The 23,125-nt window shown below is 42.8% G+C and overlaps 1 protein-coding gene across 1 annotated transcript in view; it reads left to right on the forward strand.

The window, feature by feature from the left end:
• The window catches only part of TRIM36 (tripartite motif containing 36), a 34,545-nt gene that overhangs the window by 4,665 nt on the left and 6,755 nt on the right, over positions 1 to 23,125 (forward strand). Inside the window, exons 3-7 of the mRNA XM_040622569.1 lie at positions 6,095 to 6,420; positions 9,622 to 9,768; positions 15,984 to 16,079; positions 19,009 to 19,262; positions 19,501 to 19,625. Coding sequence (XP_040478503.1) covers positions 6,095 to 6,420; positions 9,622 to 9,768; positions 15,984 to 16,079; positions 19,009 to 19,262; positions 19,501 to 19,625 — 948 coding nt within the window. The remainder of the gene's footprint in view (positions 1 to 6,094; positions 6,421 to 9,621; positions 9,769 to 15,983; positions 16,080 to 19,008; positions 19,263 to 19,500; positions 19,626 to 23,125) is intronic.

Raw genomic sequence — 23,125 nt, forward strand, 5'->3', positions numbered from 1 at the left:
CCAGCGGACTCCAGGCCTCCCCTGTTATGAGACAGCAGCGCAGGGTTCGGGACTGGCGACGAGAATGGACGCCTTGTCTACCCAGGCAGTAGCCACGTGGCACCAGTGCATTACCATATGGGTTTGGGGGTGCCAGATGTCAGACTTACTGCCCCCCCCGAAAACCTGATAGCGGTTTTGATGTGTCATCTGGCTTTTAAACATTGGCACTTAATTCCAATTATTTAAAAACCCCATGCCGGCTCCACATAGGCTAGGACAGCCATAACACATCTTGGACTATGACCCATCCAGCCTTTGGGCCATCGGTATTTGAAGCCTTTGTTTCAAGCAGTGGGTAAGTGACCGCTGCTCGCAGACATTCTAGAGGGGATTTCTGGGTGGTAGGTCGTTGCACGTCAACCACCGTATCTTCCCCAGTACTGAAGTTCTCTACCTTGCGTTCATTGGCGTTCATTCGTTCAGCAAATATTTCATTTCCCTGCTGGTTGCCAGACATGGCTAAATGCTGAAGAGGAATGAGCAAGATAGATCGGTCCCTCCTTTTTTTTTTTTTTTAAGATTTTATTTATTTATTCGACAGAGACAGAGACAGCCAGCGAGAGAGGGAACACAAGCAGGGGGAGTGGGAGAGGAAGAAGCGGGCTTATAGTGGAGGAGCCTGACGTGGGGCTCGATCATACAGCCTGGCATTGTACACAGCTTTATAGTTAGAACACGGTCATTCATTAAGAAGAGCAGACAGAGCAAATTAATAAATACAAATAAAGCACTCAGAGGGTGGGGAGGCTCCAAGCGTAGTAATCATTCCTGGGGGCTTTCACCAAATGCACGTGGGTTTTAGGATTGCCCTCCTTCTCACGATAGCTGTTTTAAATTAGTAGAGGTGATTGTGTTACAAATAGAATGCCACCCTCCATTTATGGGGCATTTGCCTCTAATTTTTCTTTGGAGAGATTCAAAGAGAAATTCATAGGGAAGCAACGTCCGCCCCCCCCGCCTCCCCCCGGCCCCTTTTTTCCTGGCAGATTTCTTTTTCTATTTTTCCTCATTTAGACGCACTTGGGAAGGAAGTCCTATTCTGAGCAATTGGTGTGGGAGGAGTAGAATTCTAAAAATTAGTTTTGCCACTGGCTTAATAAAGGAATTAATTAGACCAGGACTGCCCAGAACGGTAGCCACTAGCCACGCGGGGCTGTTGAGCACTCGACATGCGCTAGTCTGAGCTGAGATGTGCTGGAAGCATAAAATACCCTCCGAATGTCAAACACTTAGAATGAACGAAGCGTGAACTACCTCTAATAGCTTTTATCTCTGTTACGTTTTGAGGTGAGGCTATTTTGGATATATTGGGTTAAATAAATAACAGGTATTATTAAAATTAGTTTCACTTGTTTCTTTTTCACTCATCTGGCTCCTGGAACATTTTAAATGGCAGATGTGGCCAACGCCGCCGTTGGCTCGCACGGCCCCTTTGCATATCATCGCCTTGGAGATTTGACAGATTTGTACAATAAAGGGTGCCTTGAAAGGAGAGTAGGGTTTGTCTACAACGACACTGTAACGCATTCAATTATGTAAAAAGAGCCATATTACCGTACATTTTGGGGCACACGTGTGCACGCTTTCCCCCCGTTTTGTGTTTCTTTTTGTCGGGAGGACAACAGTCCCTTTTAGCAACGTCTGTTTACAGGGCTGATACACATCCGTAAAAAAATCAAACAAAAGCTGCTTGCCTTTGCTGTGTATTTTCACCAGTTAGCAGAAAGACAATCGTGGTAACCTACAAATCTGCAAGCTAGAGTTGGGGCCTCCTAGGGGCTGCCCCAGCCACGGGTCATTCTGAACTCCAAGGTGAGCTCCCTGAATGCCACCCAGCCGTGGTTTCACAAACGCCACGCGTGCCAGGGAGAAACACGTTCTCTTCCTGGTAACTCAAGAATTGTGTTGTGTACAGGACACAGTTGCTGCTTTGTCTTTTGTTAACAAGTTGTGAATCTTCTCTTTGAAATGAAATTCTAAATCCAGCTTTCTGTTCATTGTTCACAGCGTCACAACGGAGATCTTTGGGGTGGAGAGGTAGAAAATGCTTCATTGCTTGTGTGGCCGCACACAGTGTAGTGTTAGAGTTCAATTTAAGAACCTTGTATAGCGTCAAGTTTTTAGACATCAGTGGTCAAGTGTTCAAAATTTCCTCGAAAGGGGACAAATTGGGCTGAATGACTTAAAGGTCAACAGGACTAAATTTCCAAGCGAGGTCTGGTGTTCTTAAAGGGAGCTCCGATCACAAATGCTTCCCTCTTGTCCACCTGCATGGCAAGATGTTTTTGAAGAAAATGGCACACCCATGTCGTGAACCTTTTTTTTTAATAACCTTAAAAATCCTTTCCATTTACTCAGTGGAGCAAAGCTTATATTAACGGCCATCTTGCCCCCTTGGGGAGGTTAAACGAGCCAGTATTTTCTTCTGCATTTAAAAATTTGCTTGAAGGCATTGGCAATTTTTTTGTATTTAATAGTGTAATCTTCGCTTGTTTTGTGCATATGGTGTCTTTCCTCTGTTAATGGTCTAAAGTGTTTGAGCTTTAACATTGAGGTCTTACCCCTTTGTGGGTAAATGATGTACTTCAAAAGCATTTTTAGGCTTTCCAAAGTATTTGACTCTCGGAGAATGATGGGCCAACTCTACCTTATTAAAAGGAATTTTTTTTTTTTTTTTTTTTTTTACTCCAGTTGACCTTTAAAGTAAAATTGGCTACTTTTTTGTAGAATGCTGGTGATACCTTCTATTTTATTGGACAAAATAAACACCTGAAATGTTATCCCTTTTCTGTCTTCCTTACCTTCTTCTCTGCTTGCCTCAATTTATAGATGTTACAGTTCCAAAAGCCGTATGTCACCCTTTCTCTTACAGACTTTAGGGAGTCCCTGAGAATTTTCAGTGTTGAGATTTAGTAAATAGGTGGAAAGGTAAGAGCAGTTTGCTTAGAAAAAGTTCATTGCTTGTTTCCTATTTTTTTATTCAGGCAGTAGTTGAGAAAAAGGCTTTGCAAGTTGAAAATGCTCATTAATACTCAAAAGGTAATTATAACTCATAGGCATCGGATGGTCAGAATGTGCTAAAAGAAGCATCAGCCCACTGGGAAGCACCTAGAAGCCCAACCTGAATGTCCAGCATCGAGGGAGATAGCCACTCCCTGGCTGGGAGGTAATAGGGGAAAGAGCTTGTAGAATATGGGAGAAGAGTGGAGGTTTTGAATCCATTCTGAATTGACTTCGTTTTGAAAGACCTGATTTTCTCTTTGATATTTAAACAACAAAACACAATGCCTGAAAGCTCATTTTGGGGGGAGGTTTGCTATGAACCTATGTGAAGATTTTTTTCCGGAGTCTTCATTTTAAAATTGTGTCGTGATTTATATTTGTTTAATCTGGCTTTGAGGTCAAGGGATATGGGGAAAAGAATCGATTCTGCAAGGTGACAGTATTCAAATAATCCACATATATTACTGGCCCCGTAAATGCAGTTTGACGTATACAATTGCATTGCTTGGCCTGCATTGCTTCCTTCCCTTTCAAAGTCATCATTACTTTTCTTTTTCATTATGTCATGCTATCCAAAGTATTATCCAATGGAACATTCTACGCTCATGGGAATGTTTGTTTGACCCTGCACTGTGGAGTGTGCAAGTCACTGGTCACATGTGGCTCTTGAGAATTTGAAATGTGGGCTCGTGCAACCAAAGAACTGAATCTTTAAATTAAATTTAGAAAGTGACATTTGGCTAATGGTGGCTGTAGCAGACAGCATAGCTTAGAGAGTAAAAAGTTGACTCTATTACATTTCATTCTTAGTTCCACTGTCTGGATTTTTTTTCACTAGGCTTACTTCCCAGAATATCCTTAGATCTGTTGTGTTTCCTTGTTGCCCTGAACGTATATTCTAGCGTTTGTTTTTGAAAATAATGGTGGGAGTCCAAGACAGATGAAGTAAAACATAAATGCTTTGGCATTCACAGAAAAATGGGGGATTTTTTTTTTTTTTTAATGATCTGTTTAGGAAAGCAGCTGAGATATATTGATTTAATATTTTATCTGAGCAGGCTAATGTGATGCTTTACACCTTATTTCTGTTATAAAAATAAAAGAGGTTTACAGAAAAGGGACAAAACATCTTTGAAATTTCTGAACATGAAGGCCACAATCTGGGTGTCACCAGTATGTACGTTAAAGCATGACTTTGTTGTCGTGATTTAATTTGGTTTGATCCTGTTCCTTAAACTGATCGCCACCTTCAATGAATAAAACCGGCAATTACCCATTTTTTTAAAACATTGTGGGGTTTCTCCATTTTGATTTCTATCACCTGGGTCACGTGGGGAAGCATGCAGTTAAATGTGACTGTCCATCCGTTTGAACTTGACCACTGCACTGTGTCACTTCCAGAATTCTTTGGCTTGTCCTCTCACTGAATGGAATTTTCATTGGCATGTGTCTCAAAAGTGGCTTTGCTGCTTATTTCGTTATATATGCCTGCCGTGTTGTGAACTATCTTGGACTTGTGTTGCATGTTTTGAGAATTATTATAAGACTATATTTTACGTAGAGTTCTCTAATTTTTACGGGGCGGTTTTTTTGTCATGCTTTTTTTTTTTTTTTAATAAGTTTAGAAATGTAAAGGTAAACGAAGCTCTTAAAAATACTCTGCATGTTTCCTGCATAAGTAATTTCGGGGGACCCAGTGCCACTCAGCATGCTGTAGAGTCATTTCAAATGAATAATACTGGGGGCCGATTGCTAAATTTTCCCTTCAGTGATATCACACCAGCCCTGACTGAAGACAGTCTTTTCAGTGGTGATGGTACTGTGCCAAGGCAATATGAACACAGCTGTTGAAAGACCCGTTCTAAATGTGGTCTCCTAAGTTTAGCCATTCGTGGTTGGTACTGGATCCGTGGCAGAAGGAAGGAAGGCTTTAGGTTAGGAAGTTGATGTTTACAGTTAGGTAGTTACTTTGTGGGAAACCAAGACTGTCCTCTCAGCGTAGATTTCCGAATGAGAGCAGGGACTGTGATATGCATGCATTCAGGCTGAAGGGACAGCCCCAGAGTCTCAGGAACCTGTGGGTAAGGACGGTCACGTCTTGGTTTCTTGATCTGTGCAAATCAGTGAACCAAATGTGCTATTTATGGTCATTCACTGTATTAATTATGTATTGGAAAATTATGTGTAATACTTTTTGGGTTAACTTGTGGCTTACTGAATGAAGTAATTTTAATGATTCTTTTTTTCAGGTCATAAGAAGCTACTAAATGGTTGGTCCCTCTTAAAGTCACTAGCTTCTAGGTCTATGGATGAGCTTTTCACTCTTTGATAGCTGGCACTCAATTAACTAATGATTTGCCTACCCAGATTAAACAATACTACTGTGGGAAACCCTCTTTTGCAGTAGTTTTTAACCGTTTGGTGGTCACAGATTCCTTTGAGAATCTGATCAAAGCTATGGATTGTGGAACCAGAAAATGGGCATAGGTATATTGATGGAAAATTTTGCATACAGTTTCAAATAGTGTACAGAACTATTTGGATCTCTCTGGAGCCTGTCCATGGGGTACCGGGTAGGGACTCCTGTCATTTACATATGAACTCATTTCCTATCCGTCAGCCAAGGCTGTGTTCATTTAAATGGAAACCAAATTACTATGGATATGATATATAGAAATAACTATACATGTTAATGACATAATTCAAAAAAATCCTGCCCCTGTGTAGTATTGTATTCTATGTTTGTCCATATATCTATCTGTTTGGTTTGATATGGCTTTTGTATGGGCTTTACTATAGATTTTCCTTTCCTCTTTAATACCTGTTTAATAAGTTGGGCTTGTCTTTTGCATACCAAGGAAAAATAAGCATTAAGCCTTTCCAGAATTCAGACTGATTCAAGTGGAGCCACGTTGAGTGTTATTTTGGGGGGCGGGCGGAGGGGGCGCTATATCTGTAGATCTGTCTCTTTCCAAAACATCACGCCTTTCTTCTTCATTCTGTTCGCGTTCCCACTGCCGTAACTAAACAAGGACTTCCAATTACACAGGCTGGAAGCGCGGCTCCCTGACCCCTAGGACAACCACTTTTCCTTGCCCCGGCTGTGAGCACGATGTGGATCTTGGAGAACGAGGAATCAGTGGTCTGTTTCGCAATTTCACTTTGGAAACTATTGTCGAGAGGTACCGGCAGGCAGCCAGGGCGGCCACAGCCATCATGTGTGACCTCTGTAAACCACCACCCCAGGAGTCCACGAAGAGCTGCATGGACTGTAGCGCGAGCTACTGCAACGAGTGCTTCAAAATTTACCACCCCTGGGGTACGGTGAAAGCTCAGCACGAGTACGTGGGTCCAACTACTAACTTTAGGCCCAAGGTAAGAGAAGTTCCAATTGAGTTAGAATGTTCATATTGCAAAAGGAGTTATTACGCGTCCAGAACTTGACAGCAAGAATGGAAAGAACTTGGAAAGCCTGGGGCGCCCGGCTGGCCCGGCCGGTAGAGCGTGCGACTGGATCTCGGGGTTATGTGTCCAGGCCCCCCGTTGAACGTAGATCTTCCTATAAATAAGTAGGTAGATAGACGGTTGGTTGGTGTTCACGGATGGTTGGTGTTCATGAACATAGAAACGTGTATGTTAAAAAAATAAAATGAGAACTTAAAAAAAAAAAACAAGCCTGTATACGAAATTATGGCCTGGTATCTGGAGTTATTTCGTATGTGGCTGAACACCCCCACACAGCCTAAAGGCAATATTCTGGTTCTCTGTGTTACAACACCCTGTAATGCAGCACGATACACAAAGGGTCGTCAGGCTACCTCTGCAAACAGAGGAAAGGCTGAGCTGTCTCCGAGGTACTCTCTAAGATTGAAGAGGTGGTGAAGTTCAAAGCTTTTGTGCTTTAATGGGATAAACCCATAGCTGTCGAAAAGATTTGATTGGGAAACATTTTTCTGACATCTTTAGTTCGCTAAACCTGTCGTAGGGATAAATAACAGTAAGTACAGCCTAATGTTCTTTTTTTTTTTTTTTTAAGATTTATTTATTTATTTGAGATAGAGCAACAGCGAGAGAGCGAGTGAGAGAGAGAGAGTGCGAGCATGAGTGGGGTGGGGGTGGGGGAGAGGCAGGGGGAAAAGCAGGCTCTCCACCAGCAGGAAACCCGATATGGGGCTCAATCCCAGGACCCTGGGATCATGACCTGAGCAGAAGGCAGATGCTTAACCAACTGAGCCACCCAGGAGCCCCAACAGCCTAATGTTCTAAAGCTTGTGGTATAATGTTTATATAATATCTGAAGTGGAATTCACATTTCTTAAATGTTCTGGGTAATTTCTCTAATAATGCTCAGAAGACCCTTATGCATTGTTATTTGCCCTGCTTTGTGACTGAGAAGCAGAATGTTTGGATATCCTCATTTATGCTGCTTTCTGATTTAGATAGATTTAAAAAGAAAAAACCTAATAGATTCTTTTGATTAAAGATCTCATTCCTTCCGACTTAGTAACTTGTGTGAGTATGAAAATCTGTTTACATTCTTGAGCATAAAACTTTGCTCTTACTTTAACTTATAGTAGAAAAATTGGGGATGCCCAGATAACTCAGTTGGTTACGCGTCCGACCCTTGATCTCAGCTCAGGTCTTGATCTCAGGGTCGTGACTTCGAGCCCCGCGTTGGGCTCCACGTTGGGTGTGGAGGCTACTTAAACAAACAAACCCCCCCCCCCCCAGAAAAGGGAAAAAAATCCCAAAAGTTATCTTGAAACTGTGAGCTGAGTATTTTTTACACCAAATATATGTGTGTGTATGTGTGTGTGTATATATATGTGTGTGTGTGTATGTGTATTTTTTTTTTAAAGTAAGCTCTATGCCCATCGTGGGGCTCGAACTCACTAACCGTGAGATCACGAGTCACATGCTCCACTGACTGAGCCAGCTGGGCGCCCCTGTGACATCACACTAAGTTGGGCAGGACTGATAGATTAAACCAAAAGCAGCCTGTGCTTCCACGCTTTGACTCTTTTTTCAAACTATGTCAGTGTGGCAGTGCATTTATCAAAGAGTTTTTAATCCCCCGTTATGTTCCTTATCTCATTTTAAATGCGCCAGGTCACAGACCCATAAAAATTTACGACTTCGACTTGGTGCTTTAATGCCTCTTTTAGAAGATTAATTAAATTGATTAATACTATTCCATTATGAAGGAACCTATGATTATTAAACGAATTATATTAGACTTGGGTTTTTAGGATTTAAAACCCATGAAATCTTGAGTACAATTTTTTGAGTGTAAATTGCAGATTTATTCTACTTACAAATACAATAAAAGATTGGTAAGAGAGAACTGAAGAGGTAGGAGTAGGTTATATTGAGGAAAATATCGTTTTCCTTAAATAGTGTTACGCCATATAGTAAAATTCTACAAAGTTGTCCCTTATGGAATATTTGCCTATAACTTTGAGGTCTTATCCTTCCTTGCAGAAAGCCAAATTTTATAATTTTATTTAAAGTGTAATGGCTTTGAAAATGAACGTAACACCATGTGTTAACTATACTGGAGTTAAAATAATAATGAATAAACAAATGTAGTGGTTTCGAGATTGTAGAAGCTTGGACACGCTGGAAAATTTCCATTTTTTTTCCAGTTGTTTTTCTCCCGGTCCTGCACATTGGTATTAGGACTTTTCGTATTGGACGTTTCCTTTGTGTCTTGATATTATCAAACCAGTTGTGGTTGCTGAAAATCAAAACTATTGGAGCCATAGACAACTTTCTGATTTCATTGACACACTAGTCTAAAGGAATCTCCTCTTTCTTGCAAATGAAACCAGTTAGTTTATGTACAATTTCAAACATACCTATGGTGATAGTTTACAGAGTAAATAAGAGGATAGAAACTTAAATCAGGAAAACACAGTTCTGAAAAAAAAAACACGAAAGAAACAGACAGTTCTAAATTTGGTCAATGTGTGCATGATTAATACGTAAAAGCAAACATCTGGAAGCTTGTATCAGAAGGCGTTCCAAGGCTCCTTAGTAGCAGACTGCTTTTTTTTTTTTTTTTTAGATTTTATTTGTAAATAGTCTCTGTACCCCCGTGTGGCTCAAGCTTACAAGCCCCAGATCGAGGCGCATGCTTTACCGACTGAGCCGGCCGCCCTCCCCCCCCTTAGTAGCACATTTCTTAGGATGGTGAGGCCATGGGTTCCCTTCAGTTGTTTGTTACGGTACCTTACAAAAATATTGGTGACGTCATTCAGATTTGCCTAGTCAGTGTGGCCAGTGGGCCTTTCTGGTTGATTCAGCGAGTAAGTCCGATAGGAATGACATTTTCACCATCTTACCACCAAGTTTCAGGGCAATAACATCAGATATTTAATGGACTGTTTGAACCCTCAAATTGAAACATAGTAATTCTAATACACCAAATGCTTTTACCCTTTTTTTTTTTACACTTTTATTCATTTAAATGACTTTATTTAGTGATTTTGTAAAGCGTGTCTTTGTATTTTGGGACTTTGAGTATCCTGCAAGCTCCGAGGACCCTTAATTACACCTTGATTCTGCACTCAATAGATCTTAATGTGCCCAGAACATGAAACGGAGAGAATCAACATGTACTGTGAATTATGTCGGAGGCCAGTCTGTCATCTCTGTAAGTTGGGCGGTAATCATTCCAATCACCGGGTCACCACTATGAGCAGTGCCTACAAAACCTTAAAGGTAGGATTGGTGTGTCTGGGGAACTAAATTTTGAGTCTTTATAACTCTGGTTTTACTTTATGCCTTTAACTTTCTTTATAAAATCATGGCTTGCCCTGTGGTCTTGTTTTACTGAAACGAGTCAACAACGTAAAGGGTCCCTCTGTGATCCACTACGAGGTGGTTAGGGTGTTTGACTCGGCAGTCCTTGGTCATACTGATGGGCTAGTTCTGAAGAGACGGATGAAGGCCACTCCGTGATGATCCCCACGGGAGCCCAGTGCCTGCAGTTGAGTATGTATGTGTGTGGAAATGGCACCCCTGTTGAGTGTGTGTGGGAATGCCACACCTGTTGAGCGTGTGTGTGGAAATGGCACAACTGTTGAGTGTGTGTGGAAATGGCACAACTGTTGAGTGTGTGTGGAAATGACATGCCTGTTGAATGTGTGTGGGAATGCCACACCTGTTGAGTGTGTGTGGAAATGGCACAGCTGTTGAGTGTGTATGGAAATGACATGCCTGTTGAGTGTGTGTGGGAATGCCACACCTGTGGAGTGTGTGTGGAAATGGCAACTCTGTTGAATGTGTGTGCGGAAATGCCACACGTGTTGAGTGTGTGTGGGAATGACACCCTTGTTGAGTGTGTGTGTGGAAATGATACGCCTGTTGAATGTGTGTGGAAATGACACACCTGTTGAATGTGTGTGTGTGTGTGTGTGTGTGTGTATGTGTGGAAATGATACTCCTGTCGAGTGTGTGTGTGGGAATGACACACCTTGAAGGATGGTAGCCATGTGAAGACACTAGATTCCTGTTGCTTGCCTGTAGAAATAGGGGAAACTTTATTTACAGTAAGGGTGTGGTGGAACCCTTACCAGCTAAAACTGAGTTACTTCCTGTCTCTGAACCATCTACACGGACCTTTGAAAACTTTCAAACCTGATCCATAATCTACAACAAGGTAGGCAGTGGTATAATGCTATTTTTTGTTTGTTTTATTTTTTTCTTTCAAGTGATATCTTCATTCCTAAGTCCACCACCCTTTTAATTAGTTTCCTTTCTACCGTTAACAATATGTACACGCCTTTTGGGGCCAAGATCTAATTCTTATTTACCCGCACAGCTTTGTCTTTTGCATTTCTTATATCTGTCATACTCAGTCTTTCTTTTACTTTGAATACGTGGATTATGGATATAATCCTTTCTTTGTCCTAGTCTACTAATGCTGTCATCATTACCAGGTCAGGTTTGTAAATTCTGCCATGTTGGGCAGTGGATACTTCCATGCTCTACCGATATTCTTGAGTTTTCTTCTAATGTGTGATTAAGTTAACCTCAAAACAGTGTGTTCCTTTTGGGTCTTGCTTTTAAGCTTTATTAGGACAGAGCAGCATTTAATTCTAAGGCCAGTTTTACCAGACTACTCTTCTCATTGACTCTTCTCAATGACTTTTGGATTTTGAGTTTTGTGGGGGTTTTTGAGGGTGTTTAATTTGTTGTTTGCTTGTTTGTTTAGTTTGGTGGACGACTCCCAGCCTGGTGTGAGCTCCTGAAATTGTTCCCTGTAATCCTTTTGTCTTGATCCTTTCCCTGGCCTCTGAAAGTTTCCTCACACATGGGAATTGGTCAGTACTCTGCTGAATAAGCCAGGGGGACCCTTGTACATCTCCAGAGTTCTTTCTGTCTCTTTCTGTTCTTGAGGACTCTGCTTTACAAGCTCTGGCCTCCCCGGACTCTCAGCTTTGTCTCTTCAACTCCTGGGAGACCCCGGATCCACCTGAGTTCTCCTCTGCCCTGGGCCTTGGAGGTCGCCGGGTCTAGACAAGAAGGTGGGCGCAGTCATGGGCCCATCTTGTTTCCCTCTCTCAGGCCTCTTTGTTTCTCCGTGTGCAGCGTCTTCAGAGCCATTTTATATGTTCTGTTCAGTTTCAAGATTTTTTCAGGTGGGAGAGTTGATCCAGTCTCTGTTACTCATTTGTGCCCCCCCCCCAGTGGTATTACCATTGTTTTGCTAATTAAACTTAACTTTTTTTTAAAAAAAGATTTTATTTATTTATTTGACAGAGAGCACAAGTGGGCAGAGCGCTAGACAGAGGGAGAGGGAGAAGCAGGCTCCCCGCTGAGCAGGGAGCCTGATGCAGGGCTCGATCCCAGGATCCTGGGATCATGACCTGAGCTGAAGGCAGACGCTTAACCAACTGAGCCACCCAGGTGCCCCTAAATTTAACTTTTGATACCCCTTTTGTTCGTTTCTTAGTGGTTTGATCTTACCCAACCTGTCCAAAAATTTTTTCTGTTACCTGGAATAAATCTTTGATGGTAGCGTTCCTTTAAGTTATTCTTTACATTCTGTTGTTAACTTTTTTCATTAATGTTTCAGACTTTTTTTTTCTTCCAGTAGAGTCCATCCTGGGTTTTTCAATTTCCTTGCTTTTTAGTGAGGATAAAATTATTTAGACTGACCCATTTGCCCAAAATAGCAAACAGATCTCCTCAGAGCTTCCTTTTCATTTGTCTTTAGATTTTAAGCAGGAGGGCTACATGATGCAAGTTTATATTATTTTCATTTTTTTAAAAGATTTATTTATTTATTTTAGAGCGCAAGCATGGGGGGAGAGGCAGAGGCAGAGGGAGAGAGAGAAATTCAAGCAGACTCCCTGCTGAGCATGGACCTGACGCGGGGCCCGATCCCATGATGTTGAGATCATGACCTGAGCCGAATCCAAGAGCTGGATGCTCAGCTGACCAGGCGCCCTTATGCCATTTTCATGTTTACACACTCAGGTGTTGCAAAGGACAGAAGAAAAGTGAGCATCATGGCGGGATAACCTTGTCCACCTTGTTGCTGCTGTTTGTTGAAATGGCTGAAGCTGAGGCTGGACTTCCCATCTGCCTCTGTTCGATCTGGCTTCTAATACCGGTGGACTGTGTCCTAGTCTCTGGCCTCTCCTTTGAATTTCTCCCAGGCTATGTAATCAAGGGTGCCCTTCCAGTTGCGGAAAGTGCTAGTGCTTTAGGGTGAACTGGCCTAAACAGGGAATAATGGTGAGGAATGGTCCTGTTCCTGGCAGTGTTCTCTTGGGCTGAGACCTGTTTTTTTGGGTTTTTTTGGTTTTGTTTTTGCTTCCACATAATGTCACTCCTGTTAATCCCAGGATAGAAAGATGCCTGCCTGCGTGTGCACACGCTCCCGATGGAGTGGTTCCCTGTCTTTCGTAGCTTGCCTTTGTTTATGGACCTCGCTCTTCCAGAATACGGACTGATACGGAGTCCTTCCCGCCTTCCATCACAGGAAACCACGTTGACGCTCTCCTCTGGCCGGTTTGGACTGCTGAGGCTTCGGAATCCCGCTTTGCCCTGAACAAGGCTTTGCAATTGGGTGTTTATTGTCTCTCCCTCTCTCTGGCCTCATCTCAACACCCTGCTTCTCCCAACTTTGGGTGTTAGTGGGTTTTCTAGGACTTTTTCAACTTCTCACACAACTGCACAGTTTCTCATTAAGGAGGGTTGGTTGTTAGCTCATCTTTCTTCACTTGTCCACTTTCTAGTAGTTAGTGGACCATTTACCGAGGACAATTTCCTGAAGAGCTTTTCCTACTTTGATTTTTTCTTTATTTCCATACATTTCCAGAAGAGAGTTCATAATCTTGTTTCTGTGTAGTTATCTCTTCTGGAAGGGGTGGCTTTGTGATTTTAATCATAATTGAAATGATTGGAAACTAGGACTTAGAAAAGTAGAAAATGTACACACCCGTATAACCAGTCCCCTTTGAATGAGAAAGCAGTACAGCTTCTGTATTTTGGGGTATGTGAAATTTGTGGTGAATACGATATTGCCCTATTTGTTGAAGTCATCTGGCACCTGACTAAAATGTAGCCTTCTAGACTTTTTCTTCCCATCATTTTATCGTAACATTTTCAGACATGTAGCAAAGCTGGTAACACTTTTAAGATGATACGCCCTAAGGGGGCAGGAACCATATTGGTCATACGTTATTTTGCTAGCCTGCTCCCATGAAAGATATTCTGTGTGATTGTTGAATGACTTTCTCACCCTTTTTCTCTCCCTTCTGCCTTGTTTTGTGGACTCGTGTTTCTTTGGGTACGTTTGCCCCATGACCTGATTAAAAGCGGGAGGCGGTGGTTCTCAAACTTTGATGGGGGTTAGAATCACCTGGAACACTAGGCATAAAACTACAGAGGCCAAGGCCTGCCCTCCTGGAGGGGCTGTGTGGTCTCTATTAGCTCTCAGGAGACGGACGCACACCAGCTTTTGAGAACCACTGTTCTAGGGGAAGACTTTACAGGAAATTCGGCGTCCTTGAGCAGTTAGCCTCTGGTCAGTTCCTAGAGAACTGGGGTCCTCATGTCGCTGAAGGATTTAAAACTGATTCCCCCATTAGGTGTAGTTCCTGAAGGGGGAGGAGCCATGTCTTTTCACATTTTACTCTTCAGTGTCTAGGATCAGTATCTGGTGCTTATACTTTTGGAGGCCTATGAATAAATGGACACACTGATTATTGCTCAAAACATGTCATCTTAACCCAAACTGCCTTGTTATGCGGGGCCCAGAGAGGACTGGAGATTATGGCTGTCGTTGGCCGGAGGCTTGGGCTAAGCATTCCTGCTCACTGGGAGGGAACCCCGGTGTCTTTGACTTTTATCCGTGTTCCTGAATTCTGTCATCGTTTCTTCTCCAGCCTGTCTTGCACTCCCGATGGAAGCTGTCTTACCACTAAGCCCTATTTCAATCAAAATGGCTCCGTTCTTCGCTTCGCTGCTGCAGCGACAAGTCTGACCACCTGCACCCTTGTGGTCCCAGCACGGGCCCGACGGGACGGTGTTGGAGGCACTCTTCTCTCCCTTGCAGCTTGGTGCTGAGGAAGCACCTGTCAGCCTGTGGAATAGTGGTCAGTGTACCGAGCAGTGAGGAAGCTTCTAGCTCAGCTACGGACTGTGTGATATTTGCACTCCGTGGGCTTTGGTTTCCTCATCTATAAAACACTGGGTCAAGACACAAGGTTTCATGTCTCTCCTTGACTCCCTGCGGGTTCTTTCTGGTCCCATCCTGTCCCTAGCCCTCAGAAGTCTTACTCCTCCACGTCATGGGTCCTTCCGTCCCTCCAGTGAGCCATCAAGGAGACTCAGTGTGTCCGATTGCTGGGTGTTCCGGAGAATTAAAGACGGGTCCTGCCATAGGCCCACCATTTTAATTTCAACATACATTCTCTTACCTTATTCCGTGGTCGAAGTGAGAAAAGAGGAAAATGATAGAGGCAGGAGACTTACTTCTTGAATTCCTTAAAGTTAGATCTCTGGTCCTCTTCTATTCTAACCCCCCCCTTTCCTTCAGGGCAGCAGCGATTGAGAAATGCTCAGATCCTCTTGTCACGGCTCCAGCGTGGGTGGCGTTTTCTGGATGACGTCCTTCTTGTTTAGACTCTGTGTACGTTTGTCTCTCATGACTTTGTACCCCATGGTGCCTCAGGGGTTCGTTTGCTCTTTAATATACTTCGGTCATACAGATTATTTTTTCTGGGTTAAACTAGGGATCTCACCACAACCTATGCTGTTATCTCTACGGTAAGCAGACTAACTTCAGACGAACTGTTTTATAAATAAGTTCTTCAGTAAGTATTTATACCTACTTCGGTAAGCTCTGGAAGCTTCATGAGCTCTAGTTTGATGAAATCTGTACTTTCATTATTGCGTATGTGTATTTACTGAATATCTAGTCTGGACTAGGCTGTGGAGGTCATTTTGGAAGAGTCTCTGTTGCTTTTTGGGTCTTTGTGTGTGTGTGTGTGACAGAGAGAGAGAGAGCGAGAGAAAAGAGAGAGAGAGAATGAATTATAAAATCTGATGGAAGCCAATCCTGTTTGAATTGCTATTCTTCCATTTACTTAGAAACCTGAGGAGGAAGACCTGGGAACGATGAAGAGACAACAAAAATGTATTATTTATGTATTCTGGCTTTTTGGCTAATCTGGGCATCACTGCTCTGTTCTTTTGTTCAGCCTGCCTCTCATCTCCCATAGATCCGTGGGCCTCTGTGCTTAAGGCCAGTAGCTGTTTACCCTGGGTTAATAACGAGAATCGTCAGGGTTGATTTTACTGCCCGTTCATCATAGGCTCAGGAATTGTGTGTAAAAAACTAAAAGAGGAAGGAAGGAAGATAGATCCGCAAGGGCTTTGTTCCACTCGTGCTTACTTGTGTTCCTGATATGTTCTAACAGGAAAAGCTCTCAAAGGATATCGATTACCTCATTGGCAAGGAGAGCCAGGTGAAGAGTCAAATTTCTGAACTAAACTTGTTAATGAAAGAAACAGAGGTAAGCGATTAGCCGGTTTGCCTATTTTTATTTCTCCATCTAGAGGATTCATTGGCTCATGAAATCCGGCGGGGAGTAGATGAGCTGGGAGTACAGAGTTGTGTTGGATTTCACCCCGCTTTCCTGGGACTAGAAAACCAGTATAAAAAACAAGTGCTCATGTGTGATCAGTGCCTGATAGAGGTGGCGAGTCAATGCTACCAACACACAGGTAAAAGAATAACTACCTTTACATGGGCGGTTTCGAGCTCAGAGGTAGTTACGTAAGGTAAATTGTGGAAGTTTTGACAGTTATCTGTATTTTTCAAGATTAGCAGATTGCGTTTGAAGTATGTACTATATATTAACTTAAAATGTGCTATTCCCAAGTACATACCTGAGACACGTTCACCAAGAGACACACGTACTAGAACGTTCATCGCTGTAATCTAACAGCCACGAAGTGGAAACTACCGAAATGTCCCTCAGCAGTGCGATATCATCAGTTGCATGAATATTTGCAACTGGAGGCAACAATGTAGCTAAATCTTGCAATAACATTGAAAGGAAGATACCAGAGCAACGGAATACAAACCGTGATCCCGTTTATAAAAGTACTGCCAAAGGTGAAACTGGGCTCTCGCTGGAACTCAGGACAGGCGTTGTGGAGACTGGGGAGGGGAAGGCTGGGTGTCTGGAAAGGCTGGTGTCTGGGGTCTGGGTAATGTTCCTTTGCTTAACCTGGAAGCGGATTACATGGGTGTGTTTGCCGAGATTCGTCCGTCTCTGCACCCATAATAGACACATTTTCCTGTGTGTATATGATACTTCAAGAAAAAAATGGAGAAAGTGGAGAGCATTTTAAAAATAAGGTAGAAGAGGATAGGACTGGGTGGTTTTAAAATTCCAAATATTCTTCATTGATTTGGACACGTGTTTCTCTTCTCTATTTGAAATAAATTGAAGAGCCATTACCCCCGATCACTTTTAGAAGTTACGATGAAATAGAAAAATTTCCTGGCTAGTATGAGACTGTTAATTTCTTGAAGTTTTATTTTCCAAAAAGGGTTAAAAAAAATTGAGACATTATGCAAATTAGTACCAGATCGACAGCACTGCTTTTGTTTTTAATATTCCCTTTCTGATACTCACTGATTGCATTCACCACCCTAAGTAAGTTTCTCCATGTAGCTGCAAAGCGGGGTTTTTGTTCTTCTTCTTTTTGTCTGATGACGCACTCTCAGTGCGGTATCATCCCCGCCCTGGGCAGGTGCTCACCCACATCAACGACTTTCCTCCACGGATCGTACCTTTGGTCATTTTAGGTTTGTTTCACTCCTGGTCCTCAGTCATGCTGCCCTGACTTCTCAAATAAGGGAGCCCCAGGACCCGTTGCTGAGCTGGTGGTTCCCGTCAGGTGTTCATGCAGACCCCGAGTCCTTGGGATCCTGGAGAAATTACGTAGCTTCTCTGTGTCCCTTTGACCTAAGCTTCATTTCTGAGCTTATCCGCAAGAATCGTCTACACTGGAGAATTTGTCTGCATTCTTGACTATTACTCAGTGAAGACTGTGACACTATCTTTTTTTTTTTTTATAATTACACTTCACTAGAAAAAAAAAAATCCCCTTTTTACCTGTGTGTAATGATCTTTTGAGTTTAATGTTGTGATAGATCGCTGAAATCCTACCAAAATGTCACCACCCTCTGTCCCCCTTTCTTCCTTCCCTCCTGCCCACCCTTTACAAAAATTGTTGCCTGTTGGGTTTAGGAAACAGAGAAGGGAATCTGGAAAAAATTTCCTTTCATTAGGAATGTTGGCCAGAAGCCATTGGAAAGTGCACAGTGTGCTTCTTCCATATGTTGTCAGCTTTTAAGAATGTGTTTGAAGACTTTTTTTTTTTTTCTGTTGGCTGCTGTTTATGGGTCTATAACGATGATTGCATATGTGTGCTCTGCTGGTCCTATTTTCAAAATCAGGTTGGTCTCTGATTTTATGGACGTTCGAAATGTTTCGTAAGCTCTCCAGATAGGATCGTTTTATGGCAAAGTAGAGGAAGACCTGCATGTGCAGTGAGGATGATAATACTCTGTACGGAGTATTGTGGGCATTTGGTGTAAATAATCTTTTTCAATCTTTAAAAAACCCCAAATGGTTTCTCTTATCCCCAGCTTTCAGAAGAGAAAACCTCAGACATACGGAAGTTAAATAATTCGCCTAAAGGTCACATAGGATTTAATTCTAATTAAGTTATATTAATTTGAAGAGAAGAGTTACATTTTTATATCTTAGTAAAGGATGTCATTTTCCTGAGTTTCGTGCTGCGATTTAAGTTTTCTTAAAAAAACTGGAAGAGGGTAGGAAAGGGTCAAAATTTGCCCAAATTAGGGGTGCCTGGGTGGCTCAGTCGGTTGGGCGTCTGCCTTCAGCTCAGGTCATGATCCCAGGGTCCTGGGATCGAGTCCCACATGGGGCTTCTTGCTCAGCGGGGAGCCTGCTTCTCCCTCTCCCTCTGCCTGCCCCTTTGTCCGCCGCCCTGCCTACTGTGCTCTCTCTCTCTCTCTCTCAGATAAACGAAATGTTAAAAAAAAAAAAAAAAGTTGCCCGAATGAGAAATGAATTAAAAACTCCAGAATTGTATCGTACAGTATCTTTGATTAAATCAGTTAATTTCTGCCTCAAGTTCCTTTGTATCCATGTCGAAGGTTGTTTCCTTGTTGACGTGTTTATTGCTGAACTTGGGAGAGGAACGCTCAAGGAGAAGACCCTATCCTACCATCACAAACTATGTCTGACTGCAAGTTGGCGATCATTCCTTGCTAAGTGTATCCGATGCCAAATTATTGTTCTGAAAATGTCAGAGTCAGACAAAATCACATTTTGGTTCTTTTGAGAAAAGGCATTTGGATTCAGCAGATGAGGTAACGCTTTCTTGCTTGCTTTATACTAGTGTAATGGAGAGAGAGCAAAAGAAGAAGCAGTCACACATTTTGAAAAGCTCTTTGAAGTTCTAGAAGAGAGGAAATCATCTGTTTTGAAAGCGATTGATGCTTCTAAGAAACTAAGATTAGACAAATTTCAGACTCAAGTGGAGGAGTATCAGGGACTTCTAGAGAACAGTGGGCTTGTGGGATATGCCCAAGAAGTGCTTAAGGAGACGGATCAGTCCTGTTTCGTGCAGACCGCGAAACAGCTCCACCTGAGGTAAGTTGCTCTGAAGTTAGAATCGCCGTGGCGGTGTCACCAGACGCTGCCTGGTGTTTCATCCTGAGCTCTCGGGTTCCCAGTGCTGTGCTCTGCGCGGACACGCTTGCCACGCTCTTAACCGGAACGATGAGCGACGTGGGGTTTTTTTTGTTTTTTGTTTTTGATCACATTGCAGGTGTGTAGTCTGATTGGCCTTGTACAGAGTTGTTTTTATATAAACTCTATGTGTCCGCAGAATTCAGAAAGCTACGGAATCTTTGAAGAGCTTTAGACCCGCGGCTCAGACTTCTTTTGAAGACTATGTTGTTAATACATCTAAACAGACAGAACTTCTTGGAGAATTGTCCTTTTTCTCCAGTGGTAAGTTTCAGCGACGGCCAAAGCCTCTTACGCTCGTAGTCAGAATTCACATTATGTGGGAAAAACGCCCTCTTCGGTCCGACAGTGTGAAAAACCATGGTTTTATGCACAAAGAGTATATTCTGTTGGTTTGCGTGGTTTTTAAACATTGTATAGGGGCACCTGGGTGGCTCCATCGGTGAAGCGTCTGCCTTCGGCTCAGGTCATGATCCTGGGGTCCTGGGATCGAGTCCCGCATCAGGCTCCTCGCTCAGCGGGGAGCCTGCTTCTCCCTCTCCATGTGCCCCTCCCCCGTCTAATGTGCGCTCTCTCTCTGTCTCTCTCAAATACATCAACAAAATCTCTTAAAAAACACATTGAGGGGCGCCTGGGTGGCACAGTGGTTGAGCGTCTGCCTTCGGCTCAGGGCGTGATCCCGGCGTTATGGGATCGAGCCCCACATCAGGCTCCTCCGCTATGAGCCTGCTTCTTCCTCTCCCACTCCCCCTGCTTGTGTTCCCTCTCTCGCTGGCTGTCTCTATCTCTGTCGAATAAATAAATAAATCTTTAAAAAAAAAAAAAACACATTGAATAAATGGCTTCACATTGCATATGTATCCTTTTTGTGAATTGTTTTTCCAAAAAATGAAGTTTAGGATATTTGTTATTACACAAAGCTCTGGTGTAAAGCTGTATTTTAGCTGTTTATAGTACTTCATTATATAAATCACTTGCCTACCAAGAGACAGTTCGTTTCTGTTTTTTCCTCCATTGCTGTGTTGCACGTCTTCGTCAGTGCTCACCTGTGCACACGCATGTGCGTTTCTCTGGGGCAGAAACCTAGAAATGATGTCTCCAGGCAAAAACCGGCTCTGAGAGGTTTTACGTGTTTACCGGGCTGTATTAACGCGTGTGTGAGGGCTGCCGCAACAAAATACCACAGACCGCGTGCCTTGAACACCAGCAACGTGTTTTCTGACAGTTCTGGAGGCTCAGAGTCTGAGATCAAGGTGTGGGCAGAGTTGGTTTCTTCTGAGGCCGCTCTCCTTGGCTTGCAGATGGCGGCCTTCCAGAGTCTCCACATGGTCTTCCGCCTACACCTGTCTGTCTAAGGACGCCAGTCGTGCTAGTCATGGTGGATTAGTTCCCATCTTAATGACTTCATTTGAACTTAAGTACCTCTGTAAAGACTCTTTTTCCAAATAAAGTCACATTCTGAGGGACCGGGGATGAGAACCACAGCTTATGAATTTTGGGGCCATAACACGGGCTTATGATTGTGTTTTGCTGTTCCCCAGTGGGGAGGTCTTCCTTTCCTTTTTCCCTTCTCGCCTTGTTCATATCTCCTCTCCCCCTCCCCCGCCCCGATTTCTAGTGATGGTGAGCGCTTACAGTCCTTAGAACGGAATACGTACACATTGACGGCTGTGTATAGATACAGCGGTGTGGATTTGTACAGTCCCCCGGAGGAAATTTGTCTTGTTTCAAATGAAAAATTCCAGGGGTGCCTGGGTGGGTCGCTTAGTCAGGTAGGTGGCTTAGGTTTTGACCTCAGAGTTGTGTGTTCAAGTCTTGCATTGGGCATGGAGACTACTTAAAAAAAAAAGAAAAAAATGGGGACACCTGGGTGGCTCAGTTGGTCAGGCGGCTGCCTTCGGCTCAGGTCATGATCCCGGGGTCCAGGGATTGAGCCCCTGCATGGAGCTCCCTTCCAGCAGGGAGTCTGCTTCTCCTCCCCCCCCCCCCCCCCCCGCCTCTCAAATAAATAAGTAAAATCTTTAAAGAAGTCTTCCCTTTGATTCAGGATTATCTGTCCATTAAAAAAAAGAAGAAGAAGAAAAAAGTTTTAAAGTTAAAAACTCTGAAGTATTACTACCATGACCTCCTTTCTTTCAAATCTATACCGGAATCTCCTTTCAGATATGTGCTTATCTTTTTTAAAAAAGATCTATTTATTTATTTTTAGAGAGAGAGGGAGCACACACAAGTGGGGGGGGAGAGGGAGTGAGAGAAAGAACCCTCAAGCAGACTTTCTGCTGCATGTGGAGCCCAACGTGGGGCTCTATCCCAGGACCCTGAGATCATGACCTGAGCCGAAATCAGGAGTCGGATGCTTAACTGACTGAGCCACCCAGGCGCCCCCGGATATGTGCTTATTTTATTATAACGATCTTGTTTTTCCAAATACGTATTTGTTCCTTTTTCAAATGCTAATTCTTACTTCATGTGCTGTACTCTCCCTTTTTCCAGAAGGTATACTTGACTTGTTTTTCATATACATGCTAGTTTACTTAGGAGAACAAGGTCCTCTCGCCCCTGGGGGTCCCAAAACAGTCCTTGGAAAGATGATGTTGAAGGTTGGTCATCTCGGGTTGGACCAGTGTCTAGCAAAGAACCAATGTAGTGGATGGGTGATGAATGAAAGTGGTTACCCAGCTTCTGACCGATGGATGGTCTCATTGTTTCCTGCACGCACACTTTTTTAGTAAGTTATGGTTCAAAAAAAAAAGAAAGAAAGAAAAGAAAGGGGTGTGGGGTGGGGTACATACTAGTCACGTTATCTTGCCCCCCAAAATGTATTCTGAATGACTTTCCAGATCTCATTATGGCTGTGTAACATTCTGTTGCATAGACGGACCGCACACAGACGTGCCTCTACGTCACTCACATGTATCAGGGGGAGGCCAAGAGGAAGACTTTTATTTTTATTTCATACACTTCTCTGATTTGATGTAAATGTGTGTTGTGTCTGGGTGCGACTTATATAGCTTATCCTAAGCAGTTAAGCTTATTGGAATTTCTTCTATGGAAGGGATTCAGCGTATGCACAAAGGTTTAGCTACAATGCTTTTGTATTGTATTTTTCATGACAAACTAGAAACTTGTTTCTGAAACTTGTTAAATGTTGACACAGCCATGGAGTGGAGTGCCAGTGGGAGAAAAATACTGGCAGGATCTGTACAAAATTATTGTAGTGATTATCTTTGAGTTAAAGTGTGTTTTCTGTAGTTTCTGATTTTCTTACAAAAATATTACGTATCATGTTTGTGCCAAAAAAAAAATGCATTTAAATTGCTTTGCAACTCTTTGGAAGAGAATCTGAAAGAAAATTGTGTAACGTTTCGTTGAACTTTGTTAGACTCACTCAATTTAGATTTAAAAGTATTTATTCAAATAATTCTGGGAGGACACAGATTAAAAATGTCAAGTCCAGTGTTGTTATTTAGTAGGGGGAAATTGAAAGGCATATGGTTAAAAACTTTAATTTATGGTGTTTCGGAATGAATATAACTTGTAAAGCTGCAACTTAATCTTTTTTTGTCTTGTCATTCTCCTTCCTTTGAGTTATAAACCTAGATATGCCTTTAACAATCTTTATTGCGTATTCTTTTTCATTTTCAATTTTGTGGTAGGAGCACCTCCCTTGAGATCTGTTAACAGATTCCAAGTGTGGAATACAGCGTCGTTGACTCTGAGTACGATGTTGTCCTGAGATCTCTACCGCTTATTCATCTCGCTTG

This window comes from Ursus maritimus, unplaced genomic scaffold (genome assembly GCF_017311325.1).
Source record: "Ursus maritimus isolate PB19 unplaced genomic scaffold, ASM1731132v1 scaffold_5, whole genome shotgun sequence".
In the NCBI taxonomy this organism is placed as follows: Eukaryota; Metazoa; Chordata; class Mammalia; order Carnivora; family Ursidae; genus Ursus; species Ursus maritimus.